We start from the raw sequence: 19,802 nt of genomic DNA on the forward strand, positions 1-19,802 counted from the left end.
CAGCTTCCGTTATGATCGTCTGTCTTAATGGCGACGGACACAGCCTCCCCGGACAGAATCGCAGCTGGGGGCTTCGTGAGGATGACCAGCGGCCTGTTGATGGGGTTCTGCGTCGGCATTTCAACAGGCGGATATGCCGACTATTTTTCTGTTCTGGGTTTATTTTTCGCCCGATTCGGACACGACGAGTGAGATTATGAGCGGCCCAGTAGTTGGCCGAAACGGATAGAATTTGAGCCGCTCCATCGTCTGTTAGTTGAAACTGTGAGGCCGTCTGCCATTTCCGAGATTGAGTGTCCCAAAATGGACCAGTAACCAAGAGTAGATCATTCCGCGTAAGAGATCAAACAAAGCTGGGAGCTGCAACCCGTTCTGCTGTGATTGTTCGCTCATCCTCTTCACTTCGGGCCTCAGTACGGATGGAGGTTTCAGGTGATGGCCACTGGACAACGGGACGTCATCAGAAGGACCTTACGTTCCGAAGCTAGTTGAAGCCTGGCGGCTACACATATAACTATTGCATCCATATATACATGGTAGTGCTTCCCCACAGACCGACCTGGCTGGGCAGGGTTCTTTCGTCTCTACCTCCCCGGCTGGCTGCGCAGCTCCCCCACTGCCGCACAAAGCCGGTCGCACACGACGTTACTTTATAAGCACATCTACTCACAGTATAGACATGTGTGGGTGTGGGCGTGTCTATAGGGAACGTATAGGTATGGCGGAGGAGAAGAAGCAGAAGAAGGAGAAGCAGCAGCAGCAGAACTGCCATAGCCGACCCAACCATGCCGCCGTAGTACTGCGCCGGGCGGCTGCTTGCTCGCTAACCACTCCACTGAGAAGACACGACATGCGGTGGCGGTGATGCGCTCGGCGGTGCGGAGTGTTCTGCTTGATGTAGGTAGTGGTATTGGCGGCGGTTCGTGGCGATGTTTCGGACGATTAGTTACCAGCCAACTGCTGGCGATGTCGATGTCCATGTTCTGCCGATCCGTCGACCGCAGACTCTAGAGGACTGCTGTCGCTCTCTATGCGCCGCAATACATCCCATGTCCTCCTTCTTAGCCTGCCTTGGGGATATATCCAGACCCGTTAGCTGAAATGACAGGGCATCGCCAGACGTTTCACAGTTTCGGATAGGCAGCCGATGAGCATGCGAATAACAACTTGAGGACTAGGTAGGGTTGCTGGATCTGCTGCTGCTTATTCCCAGTGGCTATCCGAGAGGGAATGTCCCTTCACCCCCTCCCCGCCGCCGCCGCCGCCGTCGCACAGTTGCCGACAAAACGAGCAAGACAAGGAATCGGTTGGTTGGGATCGGTTTGTCGTACTCTAAATACCTGGCTGGCCTTGGACAAGAACCTGCTCCCTTTCCTCCCATCTGTGCCTCACGAACAATCGCCGACGACGACCGCGACGACCGCTTGCCATCGCGAGACCATCCACGACTGCGACGGCCGACATTGCCTCTATATGATACCTGCCTCTTCCGTCATTGCTTCATCAATCTTCTCGCTACCGCTGCTCTACTCGAAGCACATACCTCTCGAGGTGCCTTCACTCACATCGACATTATCCAAAGCGCCATTTGGTTGCTTACCTTACCGTTGGTCGTTGCAATAAAACAAAAACATACGACGTCGACGTCGACGACCAGCTACCTATCGTGAAAGCAACAATACCAGACGCATCTCGACTCAAAAAGCCCTCCTTCCTACGATTCTGACTGAGTCCGCCAAACACCTCCCTCTGCTCGACGACGGCCTCGTAAATAATTAATTCATCATGAACTTCTTCCGAAAGGTCTTTCGCTCTAAAAAGCGGTCGAGAGCACGCACGAACCCCCAACTCGACGAATACAGTAATGGCCACGCCACTGGCGACTATCGCGCCTCTAGGGACGATAGCTACCTGCAGCCCCCGCGGTTCCCAGATGCGAATCTGAACCGTCCCATGAGCGCGCCGTCATCGCCAGCTGACTACTCGCACTACCCACAATTCAACTTCCGCAACGGCCAGTTCCCAGCGCCGCAACTTCCAGACCAAATACTCGAGCGCATCTTCTCCTACGTTTGCCCGCATGCAGTCGACCAGACCTACCTCTCGGCGGAGGAATCGACGACCGAGGCTGGCTGCATGCTCTGCGACATGCGAGACCTCGCGCGGTGCGGATCGGTTTGTCGGAGCTGGCACGAAGTGGCCGAGCGATTGCAGTACACTTCGATACGACTGGACTCGGTACACTATTGCGGTCTGGAGGACGAGCTGCAGACCCGGCGCAAGCGCGGGAGTATCTTCCAGAAGAAACACGAGCCGCCCATGGAGGTGCCCGAGATGCGCATGCGGCTGCTGTACCGCACGTTCCAGGAAAACGAGCGCGTGGCCTATCTGGTGCAGTTCGTCAAGATGCCATACATGACGCGGGAAACGTGCAAAGCCGACCTTGCGCGGTTGGTGTCGCTGACTCCTGAGCTGCGGTATTGCGACGTTCCCGAGGGCGTGTATTCGGATGACGCGTCGTGTGCCAGTCTGAAGGCGATCCTGTACGCTCGCTGTCCGGAGCTCCGGAAAATGGCCTGGAATACCGGCAGCGAAAAGAACTTTGTCGACCTCTGGGCGCAAACTCCATGGCGCAACCTTGAGGTTGTCAATCTCTCAGCTCTCCGGGTCGAAAACGTGGACCTCGTTCGCGTGCTCAACTCCCTTCCCGCCCTTCAGGACTTGACCCTGAAAGGGCTCCCTTGGATCTCGGACGCGGTCTTCGACGCCACTCCGAATCCCGCTGGCCTCTTCCCCGCGCTTGCCAAATTGGCCGTTGAAGATGTCACCGCCGCCCTCACTCTCGAAGGCTTCAAGATGTACCTCAGCCGGCCCATGATCGCTGCCTCCCTCACCGAACTCTCCCTAACCAACACCACCATCGCCCCGCAATCCCTCCACGAGCTGCTCTCTTGGTGTCCATCCCTCGAATCCCTCACCTTCCGTGGCACCGTTGCTCGAACGCTTCCAGCTCCGGAACCGCCGCACCTCAGATCCCGAACCCTAACAACCCTCCGCTACGAAATCACCTCTGACGCTTCATCCAAATCGCTCGCGAAGCCCACGCCCAGCTACTACTCGTACCTTGCGTCCTCGCTCCTCTCCAGCTCCCTCCCCAACCTCACCTCCCTCTACGTCCGCGAGTCCGAATTCGCCGAGCGGCTAGCCGGGCACTCCTCGACTCTCTCGCACCCGCTCACGATCCACACCAAGTCCGCGGAGCAAGACCACCTTGACTGGAGCAAGTTCCTGATACTGCCGCCGATCACATCGCGGACCCCTGGGGGCCGCGCCGGCGGCCTCGAAGTGCACGCGCTGTGGGAGATGCCGCGGAACTCGCTGGTCGCAGACTTCTCGGATCCGCGCATGAGCGGCTTCCTGAAGGCTATGGAGTGGGGCGGCGACGCCGGCGGCGGCGGTGATATGCTCGTGCCCCCCAGTCCTGGCTTTGCGGCCGCACAGGATCGCCCAAGGAGCAGGAGCGTAGACGCTCCCTTCGCTAAGGGACATAGCAGGGGCGAGAGTTACTCCTCCATCTCTGGGGGAGGAGGGCTTGCACCACCGAGTCCCGGGTTTGCGAAGAAGGAGAGGAGGAATTCGAGACATGATATCTGGCGGTGATTGTACGTGGTAGCCGGCGCTGATTGGTTATGTACTTGCTTATGTACCTACGGGATTTGATTTGGCGCGTGCACTTACTACTTAACTACTATTTACTTATCTACTTGTTCCTGTGCATGCCGTCCATTGCTGGGCGGCTGTTTGTGCTCTGCTGTTGTTTCTACACAAGTACTGTGCATCATGAGATTGAGATCGGGGATACCACTGTGCGACTAGCGGATCGATGCGCGAGCGAGTTTCTGTGATTGTGTCTACCATCTGAACAGGTGTAACTACTCTAGAGTAGCACCTCTGCACTCGGGCAGCAGGTAATAGTTACTCCAGTCTCCAGACTCCAGACTCAATTGTATGTAGCAGTGGACGCCACAGTTCGTTTGTGCATGTATTGTACTCTACATATCTACATAGAAGATTGCACTTGCTTCTCAGTGCGTTTGTCAACGGTCAGTCAGCCGCACTTTACCATACACTTTACTTTTCACGAGCACTCCCATAGTTAGCAGAGGAATTGACGCGTTACCGTTACGTTGAACGCGTCAATCCCGACAAAAAAGCAAACGGGCGCTTCTTTCCTTTTCCCTTTCCTTTTCCGTCCGATCTGATCTGTCGTGTCGGTTGGGCTGGGGCCTGGGCACGCGCGGAAGGGCGCGCGGAAGGGCGTGAAAGTCCCGGAAGGGCGCGAAAGGTGAAACACTGCAACGTGGAAACTGCCGTGACCGCTGACCGTGAGCGGCTGCCGAATGTTGAGCGCTGGGGTGACGACTGAGGTGACGGCTGAGCGCTGAGGTGACGTAGGTGCTTGGATGGGTACTGCTGGGTACTGCTGGGTGCTGCTGGGGGGAGGTAGAGGAGGTAGGCCGGGAGTCCTCTTTCGATCGAATTGCAGCCCGCGTTTGCACCTAAGCCCGTGGACATGTACTTACTCATGTGCTTGCTCATGTACTTGCTCATGTACCTATGGACGTACCTATGGATGTACATATCATGTACCTTTGTATGGACCAGGTACCTATGGATGTATGATCATGTATGTACCTGTTCGCAACTGCGGGCTCGCGATAGGGGGCATGCATCGAACTGGACACGTCAAAAGCTCGCGGAATCTATGTATCGTGCCTATGTACCAGAGCAGAGCAAAAGGAAGTTCCCATTCCCGCCGACTTTTCCCCAGTCGGTGAGCGATCGGGTGTCCGTGGGACGTGGAGCGTGGGGCGTGGGGCGTGGGGCCGGCCACCGCCCTGCCAATGTAAGTATCGTCATCTGTCTCTCCTCAATTATGCTCCGGCCCGGCCCAGATAGGTTGGTGATCATAAGTGCTGCTCGCTATGATGGTCCCTTGGTGCTATGCTAGGTAGCTAGTAAGCAAGCAGTTATCTCTCATCTGGCGAGTTGGAGAACCGAGTCCGAGCACTGGCACTGACACTGGGACTCCCTAGTTCGATTGGTATTCGGTGCTTTTTTCTTTTTTGGAGGGGGAGGGAGGGGGCGTGTCTTCTGATCATATTTATTCCGACCAGCAAGCTCCCTCCCAGCTGCTAGATATCGTATACCTGAGGGTGATGACCACGAGTGGCCTGATCATTGATGGGAATGGCCCATGGGGAGCTTCACTCGCTCTGCGCAGGTAGGTAAGTTAGTCAAGTAGTATCATAGTAAATATCATAAGAAGCCAGCCAGCCAGCGAGCCAGCGAGCCAGCGCCGGTAGTCGGAGCGATTGAGGGCGAGAAATCCCCCCCTTTTTTATTAATTTTTATTGTTATTGTGGTTGTTATTGTTATTATTCGAGGGTTGTTGATGGCTGGTGTCTGGTGTCTCCATCCACATCGGTCCCGTTAGGAAGAGGTGGCTGGGCTGGGCTGCGAGGCCATAATAAGATGAGGAAAGGAGAGCCGGCGCGGCGCGGTGGACTGGGCTGGTGGACTGGTGGTCTGGCGGTCTACGGGCCTGCGGACTGGCTGCGAGCTGGGAGCTGCGGTCTGTGTGGACATATGCACTCGCCGTTCAAGTCCCTCGACCGTCTCTTTGCTTCTCTGCGCATATGTAGAATGAAGGAAGGGAAGGGAAGGGGGAGGGAGGAGGGGAGGGGGAGGAGGGGGAAGGAGGACTGTCGTTTGGTGTTTTTATTTTGTTGCTATGGTGATGATGATGTTGATGATGTTCGGCGGCTGTCACTGTCTCTCGAATCCACTTTACTTTAGACCGCCATGCGGAAGCAGCAAAGGAAGACGGTTAGAACCTTCTCCGAGTTCTCTCCGAACGGTTTGACGTTGTGTCTCTGGCGCGTGGTGTTGCACTTGTCTTGTCTTGTACTCTACTCTAGAGTCAAGTTGCCCACGGCCGCCCGGCCCCCATGCAAAGTTCATTCATACTGGGTCCTAACCAGAGTTGTCCTTCCCACTTTCCTCCCATCGTAGAAAGGGTAACAAAAAAAACTAAAAAAAAATTAAAAATTAAAAAAAAAGCCGAATTCGAAAGATGAAGAGAACTTGAGAAAATTATGTACGAGATCCAAGCAAGCGCAAGCTCGGACCAGGCAACTGGCACTACGACCATTCTCTTCATTTTCCACTTCATTGCCGGACAACAAGACAGGTCAGAGGAAACCACAACTTCTCGTACTCCTCTCTTCTCCCTCTTCTCTCCATCTTTACTCCCCTCCCTAACCCCCCCTCCCCTCCTCCTCTCGCCCGCAAACCCCTCCGTCAACTCAAATCCACCACTTACTCTACCTCCACCACCTCAACCTCAACTACCACCACCACACCCCCCATTCTTCCCCGTGGTCCCGACCCGCTCCACACAACCCCTTCTCATCCCGTCTCCATCCCTCCACTACTCCCCGGCAATCTCAAACACATCGCCCGCCATCATTATCTGTTAACGGCCTCCTAACGACTTCCAGCCCTTTGTCCTTCTCATCGACTCCCTCGTCCAGTGCCGTCTCGTTCGAAAGGCACCGAGCATTTCTTGATCTCACTAGGGTCTACAGTCGCCAGCGAATCAACAACCCCCCCGCAAGACGTCCGTCCGAGCCAACAGGTCACACTACCTACTACTACCTACGCCAGCCCTCACTCTACACCTCCTTCCACGGTGTTCACTTCGTTTTGCGGGAGAGAAGAGAAGAGATCGGTTGATTCAACAAGATGGATCGATATGTGGTTATTCACGTGGCAACCACTTGCGATGAGCACGGCGTCTACGTAACCAAAGATTCCGCGGAGGTCATTGAGATTGGATGGATCTTGCTGAACGCAAAGACACTGGAAGAGGTCGGTGCCTTCGATGTTGGATGCATGATGGATTGAAACTAAATCGCCAATCCCCCCTTGGCGATCAGCCCCCATCCCCCGTATGCCTGAGATGCTAATGATTCTGTCGGACTGCAGCTTCACCGGGAAAGCATCCTCGTACGGCCCGTCAACACACCCATCACTCCGCTATGCAGTATGTCTCCTCCGGTCGTTGAGATGATCCCCTAACCATGGCGGCCACGGCTACTTGGCGGAGCTATATTGCCCGGTTGGAAATGAATGGTGCTGATGATCGGCAGCGAGTCTCACGACCCTCACATGGGAACACGTTAGAACTGCGGGCTCTTTCAGGGACGCCGTGAACCGATTCGATGCATTCGCCCAGGAGATGCTTCTCTCTCAGAACCTCGACTTCACCTTTGTTACACTCGACGCCTGGGACCTCCGTGTCCAATTGCCTCGGGAGGCTCGGGACAAGGCGGTCGTGCTACCCCCGTACCTGCAGCATTCCCGCACCTTCGACCTCCGGACGGAATACACGCGCTGGCAGTCCCACCACCCTGAGTCCCTTCCATTTGGCCCCTCTTCGCTTGCCAACATCTGCGCTGCCCTCGAAGTCGAGCCCATTCAATCTTCGGCCCCGATCAAGCACAATCTCCCGTTCCACTTGCAGGCGTTGGCCCCCGCGTCACCGCGTAGAGCGTTGGACGAGGCCATCACCCTGGCACGGGTGCTCAGGGGTCTGATCAAGAAGTCGCAGCCCCCAGAGCAGCACCCGGATGTGTTGGCACGCCCGATGGACGCCCGTGCAGACGTCAGAGCATTCCTAAGCGAGAGAAGTAAGGTTCTTCACATGAATGGATTGCCCCATGACACCACACAGTCAGAGCTGGAAAGTTGGTTTACGCAGTACGGCGGAAGGCCCATCGCCTTTTGGACGCTCCGGACACCAGATCAACACAAGCCCACCGGAACCGGATTCGCCGTGTTTTCCTCACACGAGGAGGTAATTTTTTCACTCACCGGCGTGACGGATTGAATTGTCGGTTGGGACTGACACTATGCTTGTAGGCTGCCGAGAGTTTGTGTATGAACGGCCGCGCTCTGAACGAGAAGGCCATCGAAGTCTCACCGAGCAGCAGTCGCGTACTGGACCGTGCCTCCGAGATTCTGACTCCGTTCCCACCCAGCAAGAACCGACCGAGACCTGGAGACTGGACTTGCCCTTCTTGTGGATTCTCCAACTTCCAGCGGAGGACTGCCTGTTTCCGTTGCTCTTTCCCGGCGGTGGCTTCGGCGCCTAGCGCTGACCCCATGTTCGGGTACTCGCAGTACTCCCCGGCCTCGATGGTTCCTCCCCAGCCACCGTCGATGAGCCACGGAGGCGCCCACGGCATGCCTTCCCGGTCGATGCCGAACAGCGGTGGAATGGTGCCTTTCAGGGCCGGCGACTGGAAGTGCGGTTCCGACAACTGTGGCTACCACAACTTTGCCAAGAACGTAAGCTGTTTGAGGTGTGGCGCCAGTAGGGCTGGTGCCGCAGTTGTGGCGGACACGGCTTTCCCTTCACCGGTCGACTCGCAGTCCGCATACGGTGGAGTTGGGCTAGGCGGACCCAGTCACGGGATGGGCGGACCTGGGCCGATCGGTGGTCAGTTTGGCGGCGGTGGCTTCCCCCAGCAACATTTTGGAGGCCAGCCCAATAATAACTTTGGGTTGCCATCTGGACTCGGTGGAGGCGGCGGCGGTTTCCCTCAATTGAACACTTCGCTCGGCCAGGGTGTCGGCCCCAATTCGAGCGGCCCCTTCGATCACCGCACCGAGCAGGCGTTTTCGTCCGGACCCAACGGCAGTGGCCTGTACGCCGGACTACCGGATAATGAGGCGTTCTCATTCTTGTCTGGCGGACTTGGAAGCCTCGGTCTCGACGACAGGAGAAAGGATCTCAACGGCGGCGGTAAGTCGCCTGCCGCTTAGGTTCCCGCAGATTACGAGACGTAACCATTCGTTTGGTGGCGCTCGTTGTAGAAGGAGAGAAGCACAGAGCAATTGGGTTTCATCCATTGGTGATTAAGACGCAATTTGTTTGTTGGTTCATATAGTGAGTTGTGTGCGCTTAATGGATTTGGAGTTGGGGCTGCTGTTGTTGGGTGTGCGGGCTTCTTTTCGGGTGGGGGTTTGCGTCGGGGTTTCTCTTTATGCTTGATTGGTTTGGGCGGGGGAGGGGGGTTTCTGCAACAGGGAAGAACAAGAAGAAAGCTGCTGCTCATCCATACAAAAGAATGAGATGGTAGTAGTCTTTTTTACTCTTCTCTTCTCTGCCATGATACCTGCCTGCCGTTTTCAATTTGTATTCACGCGTGTCTTCTCCTTCTTCTTTCTCTCTCTCTCTCTCTGTTGTTTTGTTTTCTCCGGTAGCTGCCACGAGTACGGGACGGGAATGGATGGGGCTGGAGTCAGGGGATATGGGGGAATGGGATGGGAATGGGTCGGGGGGTTGAAATATTTCTCGTTTCTTTTCCTTTATTTTTCTTTTCTTCTTCTTCTCTCGTCTATGCGTGTGTGTCTGTGTGTGTGTCTGTGTGTGTGTTTTTGTTTCCTTTCAGTTCAGGGCTGCCGTTTGGTTGATTTGGTTAGGTTGCATCTGGGCGGGGCGGGGGGGCATTACATGGCTGGGTGCGGGTGCGGGTTTGCGGGGCTGGATTGGGTTTGCGGGGCTGGGTTGGGTGTGCGGGCTGGGTTGGCGTGCGGGCTTGATAGGGCTTGATAGGGCTTGATAGGGCTGGTGCAGGGCTGGGTGCGGGCTGGGTAAAGAAAAGTTGGTCTTCTTCTTCTGTTTCGCCTTCGTCTTCGTGTTTGGATTCGCATTTTGATTCCGGTGCCACGTTTAGTGAGATGATATGAGATGAGATGTGTGGCTCGGTCACTAGTGAATGAGCTTTGTACGGTTCTCGGGGGCATTGGGTTTGTAGGCGGGAGGATATGGGGATTGTGGGAGGGGGAGGTGTTGCGTATCGTATCGTAAAGGGATGAGATGGGTTTGCAAGTAGGCGTGATGGGCCAGGCTGTATCTGAATAATATTTGTCGAATCTTGAAACTTTGACCATACCTAGTGCGGGCGAGCGGGCGGGCGGGCGGGCGGGCGGGTGGGTGGGCGGGTGCGGGTATCTACACGGCATAAGTGCTCCTGGTGATCCATATACCCTACCGGAGCCTGTGGAGTTCGCTAGGTACCACTCGGATACCGATACCGAGTACGGCTGGAGTCTGAACAGCGAGTGAGCCACTCGGAGCTGCGTTGCAAGAGCAGAGCCACGCGGAAGAGCTGGACGTCTGGATGTCTGGTGCCCCTGCCCCTGCTCCGCTCGTGAGTGCCGCCGTCTACGCCTTTTCCGGCCCATACATAGCCCAGCGGAGTCCAGCGGAGTACATATGCCGTCGAGTAGTTCGGGACCGCGAGGTTCGGGGCGGGGAGGTTCGGGACCGTCGCTCCGCAGTCCTCAACGCCCACGACTAATAGACGCAGTAGATCTCTAAGCGGGTATTTGTGACTTTGAGCTGTGAAGAAGCCGATGTAAATGGTGGGATAGTCTGAGTGACCATAAGTAGCTGTACGGCAGCCTGTAGAGTAGAGCAGAGTAGCGACATACGAGATGGAAAATGTAGCACAGATATTCACTCACCCTCTTTACTCTATGTACCGTAGGTGATAACCATCACTCGGTAGCTTAGTCATGTATATAGTAGTAAGAGGGGTGGTCAAAAGCTGTGCTGAAGCAAGAATAGGTCACGTGAACGGCACAAGACTTAAGCTGAAGCCTTACTCATCAGCACATACCTCATACACCGACCATTACATCAATCATTACATTCAAGGGTTTCTGATAGCTTTTTCCGTTCGTTTTCCGCTTCGTATATCTTCCCATGTGCTGTATAACCTGAGCGAGGTTCTCCCAAACAGCATGTGCACGTGTGTGCGGGCTCTCGTGGCCGACAGTATTCACACATGTCTGCATGGCGGCCACTGCCAAATTTTCCGCCTGATCCCACTTGTTCTGTATCAAGCTGAATCTTGAAAGTAAGATGATCGCCACAGCAGTTGACGGGTGTTCGCGTCCAAATACCTTTTCCGAAGCAAGCTTGTAGTCCCAGCACATCTCTTCCGCCTCACCGGTCTTTTCCAGTAGATCCTTAATCGAAAGCGAACTCCTCGTGAGCTCGATCCCCAGCGCGTGATCTTTTCCCAATCTCTCCCGAAGATCTTTAATCTCTCTCTGCAGATACACTTCTGCTTTCCGCAAACCTTCAAATCCACCATAATCCTTCCGAGGGTTGCTTACGCCGAGCACATGCATCATGAAATCCAAACCCCTTTTGTACAACACCTGGATATCGGATCCAGTCGTATGTCTGAGGGAGTCGATTTCCTTTTCCAGCTCAGCAGCTTCAGGGCCGCTTCGTTTCAACCACGAATTGGCCATCCCTTGGTCGGCGGGGACTCCAAATCCAATGGCACAACAAACTGCGAGCTCGAAGGCACTCTGTGTAGAGCATGAGCAACCTTGCTTGCCATCGAGATTCCATTTGTTTTCTAAACATTTTACGATGTGCACTCGGATGCGGTACCTATTCGATTAGACTGAGTGGAAGGAACATGGCCGTCACCTGGAGTAAAGAACTAATCTTAGCATCCAGAAGGGTAACAATGGTATAGGTACCTACCTATGCCATCCCGCGGAGTTGGATGGAGGCGCCGACGTCAACACCGTGAATAAGGATGGATGCACCGCACTTGACTGGGCTGTGCAGAATGAAAACGAACAGATGAGAGAGCTACTGCAAAGCTATGCGAGTCGCATTTCGGCTCGCGTGGAGTGATGGCCAAGAGAAGATCTCGAAGACCGCATGCTGCCCATTCTGAGCGATGAGATGGGCGAGTCTTTGCCAAACCTTAACCTAGGTATCTACTAACTTCTACATACTTCACAGTCCCTGGAGCGCAAGGACTCCCGGCGCGGAAACCAGGCGGAGGTCTATCGGGAGTTCATCCTGGGTAGACCATGGAAAGTCACCGAGAGCCGAGTGAGAAGAAATGAGGCGACCATATTTCCATCGAGCAGTGTTCTCCATAGTCCAGTCCGTCCTGAGCCTCGGACTGGACTGTGTCTTGGCAGTCCGCCCGGGAGTTGTTTTCGGACGGACTAGTTATGTACTTTACGACCATCACCATCACACTTTGTTCATGGACTATCTCTACCCACCTATTCGGGCGGATCTCTCTGAACTGCGGCGAGGACATTAATTCAACAGAAATTATGAAATTACTTGAGCTTGAGAATAAAGACAACAACAGAGTACGCATTACGATATTTACTCCTCCAGACTGACTGCATACGCATTCCAATTGCGTTCCAATTCTGATACCACCTCCGTGTCAACTTTGCTCTTGAATTCATCATTGTCCAAGGATTTAACCGCGCTATCCAGGCCACGGATACAACGCCTCACAGCACCTCCATATATCTCTCCAGCCTCCTCTTCTACGACCGCAACGAGTTGAAAAGTTGAGACCAAGTCGTTGACATACTTATTGTCGGAAACTGCATCTTGGGGCTTGAAAAGGTTTTGAAGTCGTTTTCCGAACCAGAGCTCAATCAAGACAACGCCGAGCGAGAATAGGCTCTGGTTGCTCGTCAAGATGGAAACTTCTGCCGTCGCTTTCGATTTTTGCCGATAATGCCGATCAGGGTGGAAACTTCGCCGAACTACAGGTTTTCTCAAAACCGCCCCTAGGATCATGATCTCTTCACCGGAAACGCCCCGCGCCCGGGTGGCCTTCTGAGGAAAAAGAATATCGCACGCCCCCCAGCTCTCATCCAGCCAGTCTGTGGTGTGCAAATGCATCAGCGAGAACGCCAATTCTACGCCGAGTCTTAATCGATCACCGCGGTCGAGATCTTCTCTTTGTAAGAGTTGATCGAGTGAGACAAACTCGGCCGTGTAGCCTTCGCAGGACGTCGGGCTCGTCCGGATAATCCAGCTCTTATCGGAAGCGAGTACTCCTAGGTCGGGCGAGTTACCTTCGGCGCTCGCGATGAGTGCACAAAGGTCGGTTATCTCTCGTGCATTCGGTGGGGCTTGGATCGTCGCTTTTGGCAAAGTCTCTATGGCGAACGAAACGGCTTTCTTTGCCTGTTCACTGAAAGGGATCAGATAAACTTCAATCCAAACCGACACTCCAAGGCTACCTACCCCTGGGTCTTGACCGTTGGTAAACTGCTTGTGCCCCGCGGTACTGCGGAGACGTCTCGGTCGAAAGAAACGGCTTTCCTTATCTTTTTACTAACAGATAATTAGCTTAATACGACAATCATTTGATGCTATGTATGGCCGGTTTCTTACTCTCGAATCGGTGTCCGTGGGCTACTTCTACCTCTGAAGATCGACCGGAGGTAAATTTTTAAGCCTTCGAAAATGATATCTCGCCGTCTTTCCACCGGCTTCACTATAGCCGGCGCCGGAGTGGGGGTCGCAGTGCGTCTGACTGGAGTAATGGGACGTATCTCGGTGTCTTTGCAGGCTGTTTCCAGGCCGTTGCGATCGCCGAGAGGCCGAAATTCGAATTCACGCCATGCCAACAGCAATTCGGATTGCATGTCCGAACAGACGTCAAACGACAAGAGCACACTGAATCGCGGGCTCGGAGTAGTTGACTTCTGGTTTGGTATTCTTTCTAGTCGTAAATTTGCATTGTGCGGTGCTGAGCAACGGCAGGTTTGCTGAGCGCGAAAAGTTTTCAACAGCGTATCATACAGGTCGATCGCGTTCTTTCGGAAGCGGCTGTAGATCTTTGTATTCTGTCGGGGTGGTTTCGTGACCGAGTTTGTTCTGCATTGTGCCAATCGCTCGAGAAGCCGGAGCGTTCTGGAGATGTCGTTCAGCGCGTCTTCCTTTCGAAGCACAACCTTCATACGGCCCCAGGTCTGGCGGTTGGGTTCCACAGACTGCACCAGGTCAGCATCGAGCACATCTATAGTTCGGCTGGAAATGTTTGGAATCACACCTCGTCGTGAATCCCAAGCTCGTCCCTAAGTTCCTTAAGCAGCTGATGCAGCTCCTTCATCAGTTCTGTGAACCTTGCGGTAGCCTCAGAACCTAACCGCTCCCGGAGCTTGCGTTGCAAATCGGGGTCATCCCAGGCGTTTCCATTCATGGGTTCCGTCGCGTCCCTCGATGATGCGATTCCCTCGAGAAGCTTGCTGCAAACATCTTCGAAGCAAATGCATTCGACATCCAGTTCCCTGACGAGTCGCTTGAGGACACTCCTCCAACCCGCCAAGTCCTGGATCATTTGTGCGCCATCCAGGTAAACTTTCAGGCCTTTGAGGATTAGGGGAAACACCGCAAGAGCTAGCCCCGCCGCTTCGATACCGGTAACCATCGTCGTAAGGAGAAGTGCAGAGGACACGACTGCGGCTCAAGCCCTTGCAACCAACCTACGCTTATGTGATTGGGGTGCTGCCCTCTCATTGGATGAAGGTGCATGATGGTAACTTGGGCTGGCAGCGTTCCCCCGCACGAACCGAGCGGCTGGGTTGAGTTGGGAAGAGGTGTCCTACATGCATAGGAACAGTAAAGTCATGGCCGAACTCACCACTTTGCCGCTTTGCAACGAATCCCTGAATCTCTTCGTTCGACTTGTCCGGCTTTTGGGGAACTCAGAGGCCCTTTCCCCACTTGTGTCCAAGGATCGTGGTACTACGGCGATAGGCCCTGCCATCCGGGACGAGTGTGGACGATTCAGAGTTTGGGCCGAGAATGTTGGAGCCCACAGAAGAAATCATCGCCTATCGCTCGATCACCGTCTCAGGGAAGCAACACGTGTGAAGAAACTGGTGATCGAACTATTGAAGGACTTGATCACTGCACTTCAAGATGGTTTGTTTCTTCACCGTTGCCGTCTCTCGAGCGAATCTGACGTTATTAGCGGGTGACATCATATCCGGCAATTATCATGATTCCTACCTACCTAAGTCCGATGCCATATCTTGGTATTCCTTGGAGGCCACAGAACTCGAGGAAGAACAGACGCTCCTGCGGACTCCATTTGAAGAATGTTTAACCGAAATATCCCATGTCATCACTTGTCTGTACAAGTTCTCGATTACCACCCAAAATCCAACGCCTCGTGATAGGTTCGAAAAGTGTGCCGCTATCGACATGTCCCACTTCAAACACTTCGACATTTCTCATATCATGGAAAAGTTTCCAGAGATTGAAGGGAAAGATTACTTGATCCAGCGCCTTGGGAAGGCCAATACCAAGCGGCGACAACTGCTTCGCTACCACAAAAAGCATCATGAGAAAATTGTCGGCCATTGGCATACGACGAACGAAGCCGACCTCTTTGAAAAGACGACCTACAAAGCCGATCCCCTCCGTTTTGAGAGTGCATCTATAGTTCAGCCTAGTACTGAGTTTACCCAGACCGCCACTACAGTATCAACCTTCGCACAGCCGACCATACAGGAGTATCACGAACCTAGCCCAATTGAATTTGAAGGAACTCCCTCCGAGGGTGGGCTTTCGCAGACTACTTACACATCTTCTTCTTCTTCTTCCGGAGGATCGGCAAGACAACTTCGTGTCCCTGATCCTCCCAAGGACGATCCATTCGACGGCGTGCCTTTCCAATGCCCATACTGTTTCACCTTGATCTCACTCACCAACCAGATGTCATGGATGTAAGTGCTGCTACTACCGCGCAGTAACACATGTCCTAACACTCAACCCAGGAGACATGTCTACAGGGACTTGCGACCATATATTTGCACCTTCGAGTTCTGCGTCCGATCCGAATACCTATTTGCCAGCCGCCAGGAATGGTTTGAACACGAGCGAGCCTTTCATAGACGGGAGTGGAACTGCAATGCTTGCAAAGAGTCATCTACTTCGAAAGAAATGTTCCGCCAGCATCTACAAACACGGCATCCAGACGAAGTACAGACCGAAGTGTTTGTCCAACGTGCCGAAGAAGCGATCGAAGCTGTACAAGAGTGCCCTCTGTGCAAGAAGACATACTTCCCACGCCGACTCCAGAGTCACCTCGGACATCACATGCAACAGATAGCCTTGTTCATACTTCCCGGAGCCTCCAGCGACGATAATGAGAAAGAGTCTGTGGGAGAATTTTCGGAGTCGGATGCGGACGACTTTGAAAAGGAGCACGGTCCGGACTCGCCACCTGCGATTGACACCAGCGAAGAAGGCTTTCATGCCGCGATCAGAGACGGGAACCTTGCAGTTGTCCGGACCGGGTTATCGACCATGAAAAATTCTCCCGATGCCGACGGTTACCTGCCAATTCATCGCGCAGCACAGGCCGGTCATGCCAACATCGTCGAAGTGCTGTTACAAGCTGGAGTCGTTGTCAACGCGGAGGTCGGAACAGAAGAACGGACACCACTCTCCTGGGCGTCAGGGAATGGACACGCGGATGTAGTGGACCAACTGTTGGAGAAGGGGGCCGATGTCAACGCAAAACCAACAGGGATCCACGGAAGAACAGCCCTACAAGCAGCATCGGACGGAGGCCACCTTGCGGTAGTGGACCGACTCTTGGAGAAGGGGGCCGATGTCAACGCAGAACCAGCACATTATGACGGAAGAACAGCCCTACAAGCAGCATCGGGAGGAGGCCACCTTGCGGCAGTGGACCGACTCTTGGAGAAGGGGGCCGATGTCAACGCAGAACCAGCACATTATGACGGAAGAACAGCCCTACAAGCAGCATCGGACGGAGGCCACCTTGCGGTAGTGGACCGACTCTTGGAGAAGGGGGCCGATGTCAACGCAGAACCAGCACATTATGACGGAAGAACAGCCCTACAAGCAGCATCGGACGGAGGCCACCTTGCGGTAGTGGACCGACTCTTGGAGAAGGGGGCCGATGTCAACGCAGAACCAGCACATTATGACGGAAGAACAGCCCTACAAGCAGCATCGGACGGAGGCCACCTTGCGGTAGTGGACCGACTCTTGGAGAAGGGGGCCGATGTCAACGCAGAACCAGCAGGGATCCACGGAAGAACAGCCCTACAAGCAGCATCGGACGGAGGCCACCTTGCGGTAGTGGACCGACTCTTGGAGAAGGGGGCCGATGTCAACGCAGAACCAGCACATTATGACGGAAGAACAGCCCTACAAGCAGCATCGGACGGAGGCCACCTTGCGGTAGTGGACCGACTCTTGGAGAAGGGGGCCGATGTCAACGCAGAACCAGCACATTATGACGGAAGAACAGCCCTACAAGCAGCATCGGACGGAGGCTATCTTGCAGTGATGGAGCGGTTGCGAAGGGCCGGCGCGATTCATCAAGGTAAAATAAGGCTCAAGCTACTCCAAGAACTTCCTGACTGATGCTCTGCGAAGTGTCTGATCGATAACCGACTGAAGTGTCCGATTAAGCTACACAAGTGATGGTGAATTTCGTTGATTCTTGACGAGGTACATGAAAGAGTGCGATGGTGTGTTTCTCAGTTATTCAAGTGGTTTTAGTGCATACTTACCTACGTGGTGAGCGTATTAGTTGCGGATTTGTTATGTACTGTTCGAGCGCGAGAGATTTCGATGTATGTATTGCCCGCAGAGAGAGAGAGAGATCTTCAGTTTCTTTCGCATGCGTAGTTTTGCCCGCAGGATTGCAAGGAAATCAGTCCGCGTTTGGTGAGCGAGTGATGGCTCCAGAACCAACAACCTCAGTCCGAAAGGGATATACTTGGTACCTCCAAGGCTTTGTGGGTTTGCCTTCAAACAACCAACATACAGTACGCTATATATTGCCACCCCATATTTATAAAAAAATCAAAGGGAGTAGATAAGTACTAGACTCCAGTGGTTCTTCTTCCGATCAACCGTATCCCATTATCGACCGATTGGCGTTTTGATCAGTGAACGAGCGCGGAGACTCGAGCTGGACTTGGACTCACGAAGCAGTCCGGAATCCAGTGTCCGGATCGGCGGCATCGCTCGTCGTGTAGATATACCATCTCTGTCGCTGAGCTCCGAGCTCCGATCCTGCAAGGCTGCAATAGTATTTACCTACCTCATACTTCGTACCATGGCGTTGCATTCCGCACCGCTCCCGATATTTCGTCTGCGGCCTCATCGTGCTCCGTGAGTTCGTGGCGCCCATGTGGATCGGTGTGGTCATCCGGTTTTAACTTCCAACTTCCACCTTCCAACTTTTGACTCTCGAGCTGTCAGTGATATTGCAGAATCGCAATTCTGGATTCTTGCGGAAAATCTCCGCCGCTCCGTGCGGGCGGGCTGGGTTTGCAATATTCATGTCTAACTAAGTAGGTAGCCAACGGACGGCAACCAAGGGCAAATTCTTGGTCTTGCGTCTCGACTCTCACGTCTTTTTCTTCTTCTTGCTTTCCCGTTTGTGTTCCCGTTCGGCTTCGGGATGCTACCTACATTGTAGTATGTATAGGCTAGATACCTGTATTTGTGGGGTATGGGTATGTAATATGCAGTAGGTAGTAGGTACATATCTTCCGAGTGAGAGTGAGAATTTCCGTCGCTGTCATGTGTGTTTGTATGTTTGTGTACTTTTGTATTTGCTCTCCGCCATTCCTTCATTCCATAATTCATTCCTTTCCGTAGATACCGTAGATACCATATCTACCGGTATTCCCACCCGCTCTTTTACCTTTCCCTTTCCCTTCCCTTCCTTTCCCGCCTCCCCCATCCCTTTCCCTCGTGGAGTTACGGTATAGGTATACCGGCCACCATACCGCACAGAGGCACCCACGATTCACAATTCACAATTCACAATTCACAATTCACAATTCACAATTCACAATTCACAATTCACAATTCACAATTCACAAACATGCCCGAACGAAGGAAGGCATCACTGCCCCTCCAGCCCAGACAAGCCCAGACAAGCCCGCCCTTCTCCACGCCCTTCCCCACGCCCACACCCACACCCACACCCACGGTTCCTACATACATTAAGTCAGTAGTTACGGCAACAGCCGGGTGCTCATTCACATCACATACGGCATCTCCACCCCCGCCCCCCCGCCCCCCCGTACCCCCGAATCGTGCCGTTCAACTATTTCCCGCTATATAGTAGTTACGGCCGTGCCAGCTATGTAGTCGTGTCCGTGCCCGTGCCGATTCCCGCCCAGCGGCGCGGACGTCTACTACGGCAATATTGCAACAACAACAAAAAAAAAAGCCAGTCGAGGAAACGCAATAACAGACAACAAACAACAGATCAATCCCGTCGATTGCCCCAGCTACCAATAGTATCTATGGCACCTACTTCCCACTTCCTAGTAACCACTCAAGTAGTCTGTATAGAGTACCTATCATACAAAGCAAAAGCAAAAGAAACCGATTATAAATCCAGTACCAGGTACGTAGAGCAATGATAAAATACACTGAGTACCTACCTCATAAGTAACCCGCAAAACCAAACCAAGCCACCGTCATGCATGATTCATCGTTTCTATGATAGACTAGGTACCTAGGTAGGTAGAGTCCAGAAGTATCATACATACAAACAAACAAAAGTCCTCTGGCCGATATGGTAGAGTAGAGTAAAAGGCTCCTCCTGCCTAAGTACTGAAGAGTACTGAAGACAACTACCGAACCTGAAAGAAAAAGACAAAGAAAAAACAAGAAGAAAGCAAAAGCGTATGATAGGTATAATAGCAACGAACCCTCCGAACAATCCCCAGCGGAAGAAAACGAAAACGAAAACGAAAACGAAAACAAACAAAGAAAGAAAAAAGAACCCCAGCCCAGCCACAAGCAGCAAGCAGGAAAGCAATAAAGCAAGTGTACCGACGCCAACCCCCATCCCCGACTCCCA

The 19,802-nt window shown here is 53.5% G+C and overlaps 8 protein-coding genes across 8 annotated transcripts; 5 read left to right on the forward strand and 3 right to left on the reverse strand.

Moving 5' to 3' along the window:
- Nucleotides 1-2,022: 2,022 nt before the first annotated feature.
- Nucleotides 2,023-3,294, forward strand: BZA05DRAFT_313020 (uncharacterized protein; the record flags this gene model as incomplete). The annotated part of the gene is made up of 1 exon (XM_051480344.1): nucleotides 2,023-3,294. A coding segment is annotated over one exon (1,272 nt), but the record flags the coding sequence as incomplete, so codon positions are not given.
- Nucleotides 3,295-6,675: 3,381 nt separating this feature from the next.
- On the forward strand, nucleotides 6,676-9,047 carry BZA05DRAFT_263378 (uncharacterized protein). Its single transcript, XM_051480151.1, has 4 exons — nucleotides 6,676-6,933; nucleotides 7,051-7,108; nucleotides 7,215-7,921; nucleotides 7,987-9,047. Exons 1-4 carry the CDS (start codon nucleotides 6,808-6,810, stop codon nucleotides 8,890-8,892), a joined length of 1,797 nt encoding a protein of 598 aa, XP_051340847.1. The 5' UTR covers nucleotides 6,676-6,807; the 3' UTR covers nucleotides 8,893-9,047.
- Nucleotides 9,048-9,421: 374 nt separating this feature from the next.
- BZA05DRAFT_393943 (uncharacterized protein) lies at nucleotides 9,422-9,707 on the forward strand. Its single transcript, XM_051483282.1, has one exon. The coding sequence runs from the start codon at nucleotides 9,470-9,472 to the stop codon at nucleotides 9,680-9,682; it is 213 nt and encodes a 70-aa protein (XP_051340848.1). The 5' UTR covers nucleotides 9,422-9,469; the 3' UTR covers nucleotides 9,683-9,707.
- Nucleotides 9,708-10,755: 1,048 nt separating this feature from the next.
- BZA05DRAFT_443850 (uncharacterized protein) lies at nucleotides 10,756-11,397 on the reverse strand (the record flags this gene model as incomplete). Its single annotated transcript, XM_051486872.1, has 1 exon — nucleotides 10,756-11,397. The coding sequence occupies one exon, from the start codon at nucleotides 11,395-11,397 to the stop codon at nucleotides 10,756-10,758; it is 642 nt and encodes a 213-aa protein (XP_051340849.1).
- A 796-nt stretch (nucleotides 11,398-12,193) lies between these two features.
- On the reverse strand, nucleotides 12,194-14,604 carry BZA05DRAFT_263415 (uncharacterized protein). Its single transcript, XM_051480152.1, has 4 exons — nucleotides 13,980-14,604; nucleotides 13,319-13,920; nucleotides 13,169-13,258; nucleotides 12,194-13,115 (listed from the first exon to the last, which is right to left on the reverse strand). Exons 1-4 carry the CDS (start codon nucleotides 14,355-14,357, stop codon nucleotides 12,287-12,289), a joined length of 1,899 nt encoding a protein of 632 aa, XP_051340850.1. The 5' UTR covers nucleotides 14,358-14,604; the 3' UTR covers nucleotides 12,194-12,286.
- BZA05DRAFT_335734 (uncharacterized protein) lies at nucleotides 14,557-16,090 on the forward strand (the record flags this gene model as incomplete). The annotated part of the gene is made up of 3 exons (XM_051480784.1): nucleotides 14,557-14,854; nucleotides 14,904-15,660; nucleotides 15,712-16,090. Coding segments are annotated over 3 exons (1,434 nt in total), but the record flags the coding sequence as incomplete, so codon positions are not given.
- Nucleotides 16,091-16,279: 189 nt separating this feature from the next.
- Nucleotides 16,280-17,284, forward strand: BZA05DRAFT_324471 (ankyrin repeat-containing domain protein; the record flags this gene model as incomplete). The annotated part of the gene is made up of 1 exon (XM_051480465.1): nucleotides 16,280-17,284. A coding segment is annotated over one exon (1,005 nt), but the record flags the coding sequence as incomplete, so codon positions are not given.
- Nucleotides 17,285-19,030: 1,746 nt separating this feature from the next.
- Nucleotides 19,031-19,802, reverse strand: BZA05DRAFT_393949 (uncharacterized protein). Its single transcript, XM_051483283.1, has one exon. It carries the CDS (start codon nucleotides 19,788-19,790, stop codon nucleotides 19,479-19,481), a length of 312 nt encoding a protein of 103 aa, XP_051340853.1. The 5' UTR covers nucleotides 19,791-19,802; the 3' UTR covers nucleotides 19,031-19,478.

The sequence above is a fragment of the Tricharina praecox genome (genome assembly GCF_024521635.1).
Source record: "Tricharina praecox strain CBS 144465 chromosome Unknown BZA05scaffold_8, whole genome shotgun sequence".
In the NCBI taxonomy this organism is placed as follows: Eukaryota; Fungi; Ascomycota; class Pezizomycetes; order Pezizales; family Pyronemataceae; genus Tricharina; species Tricharina praecox.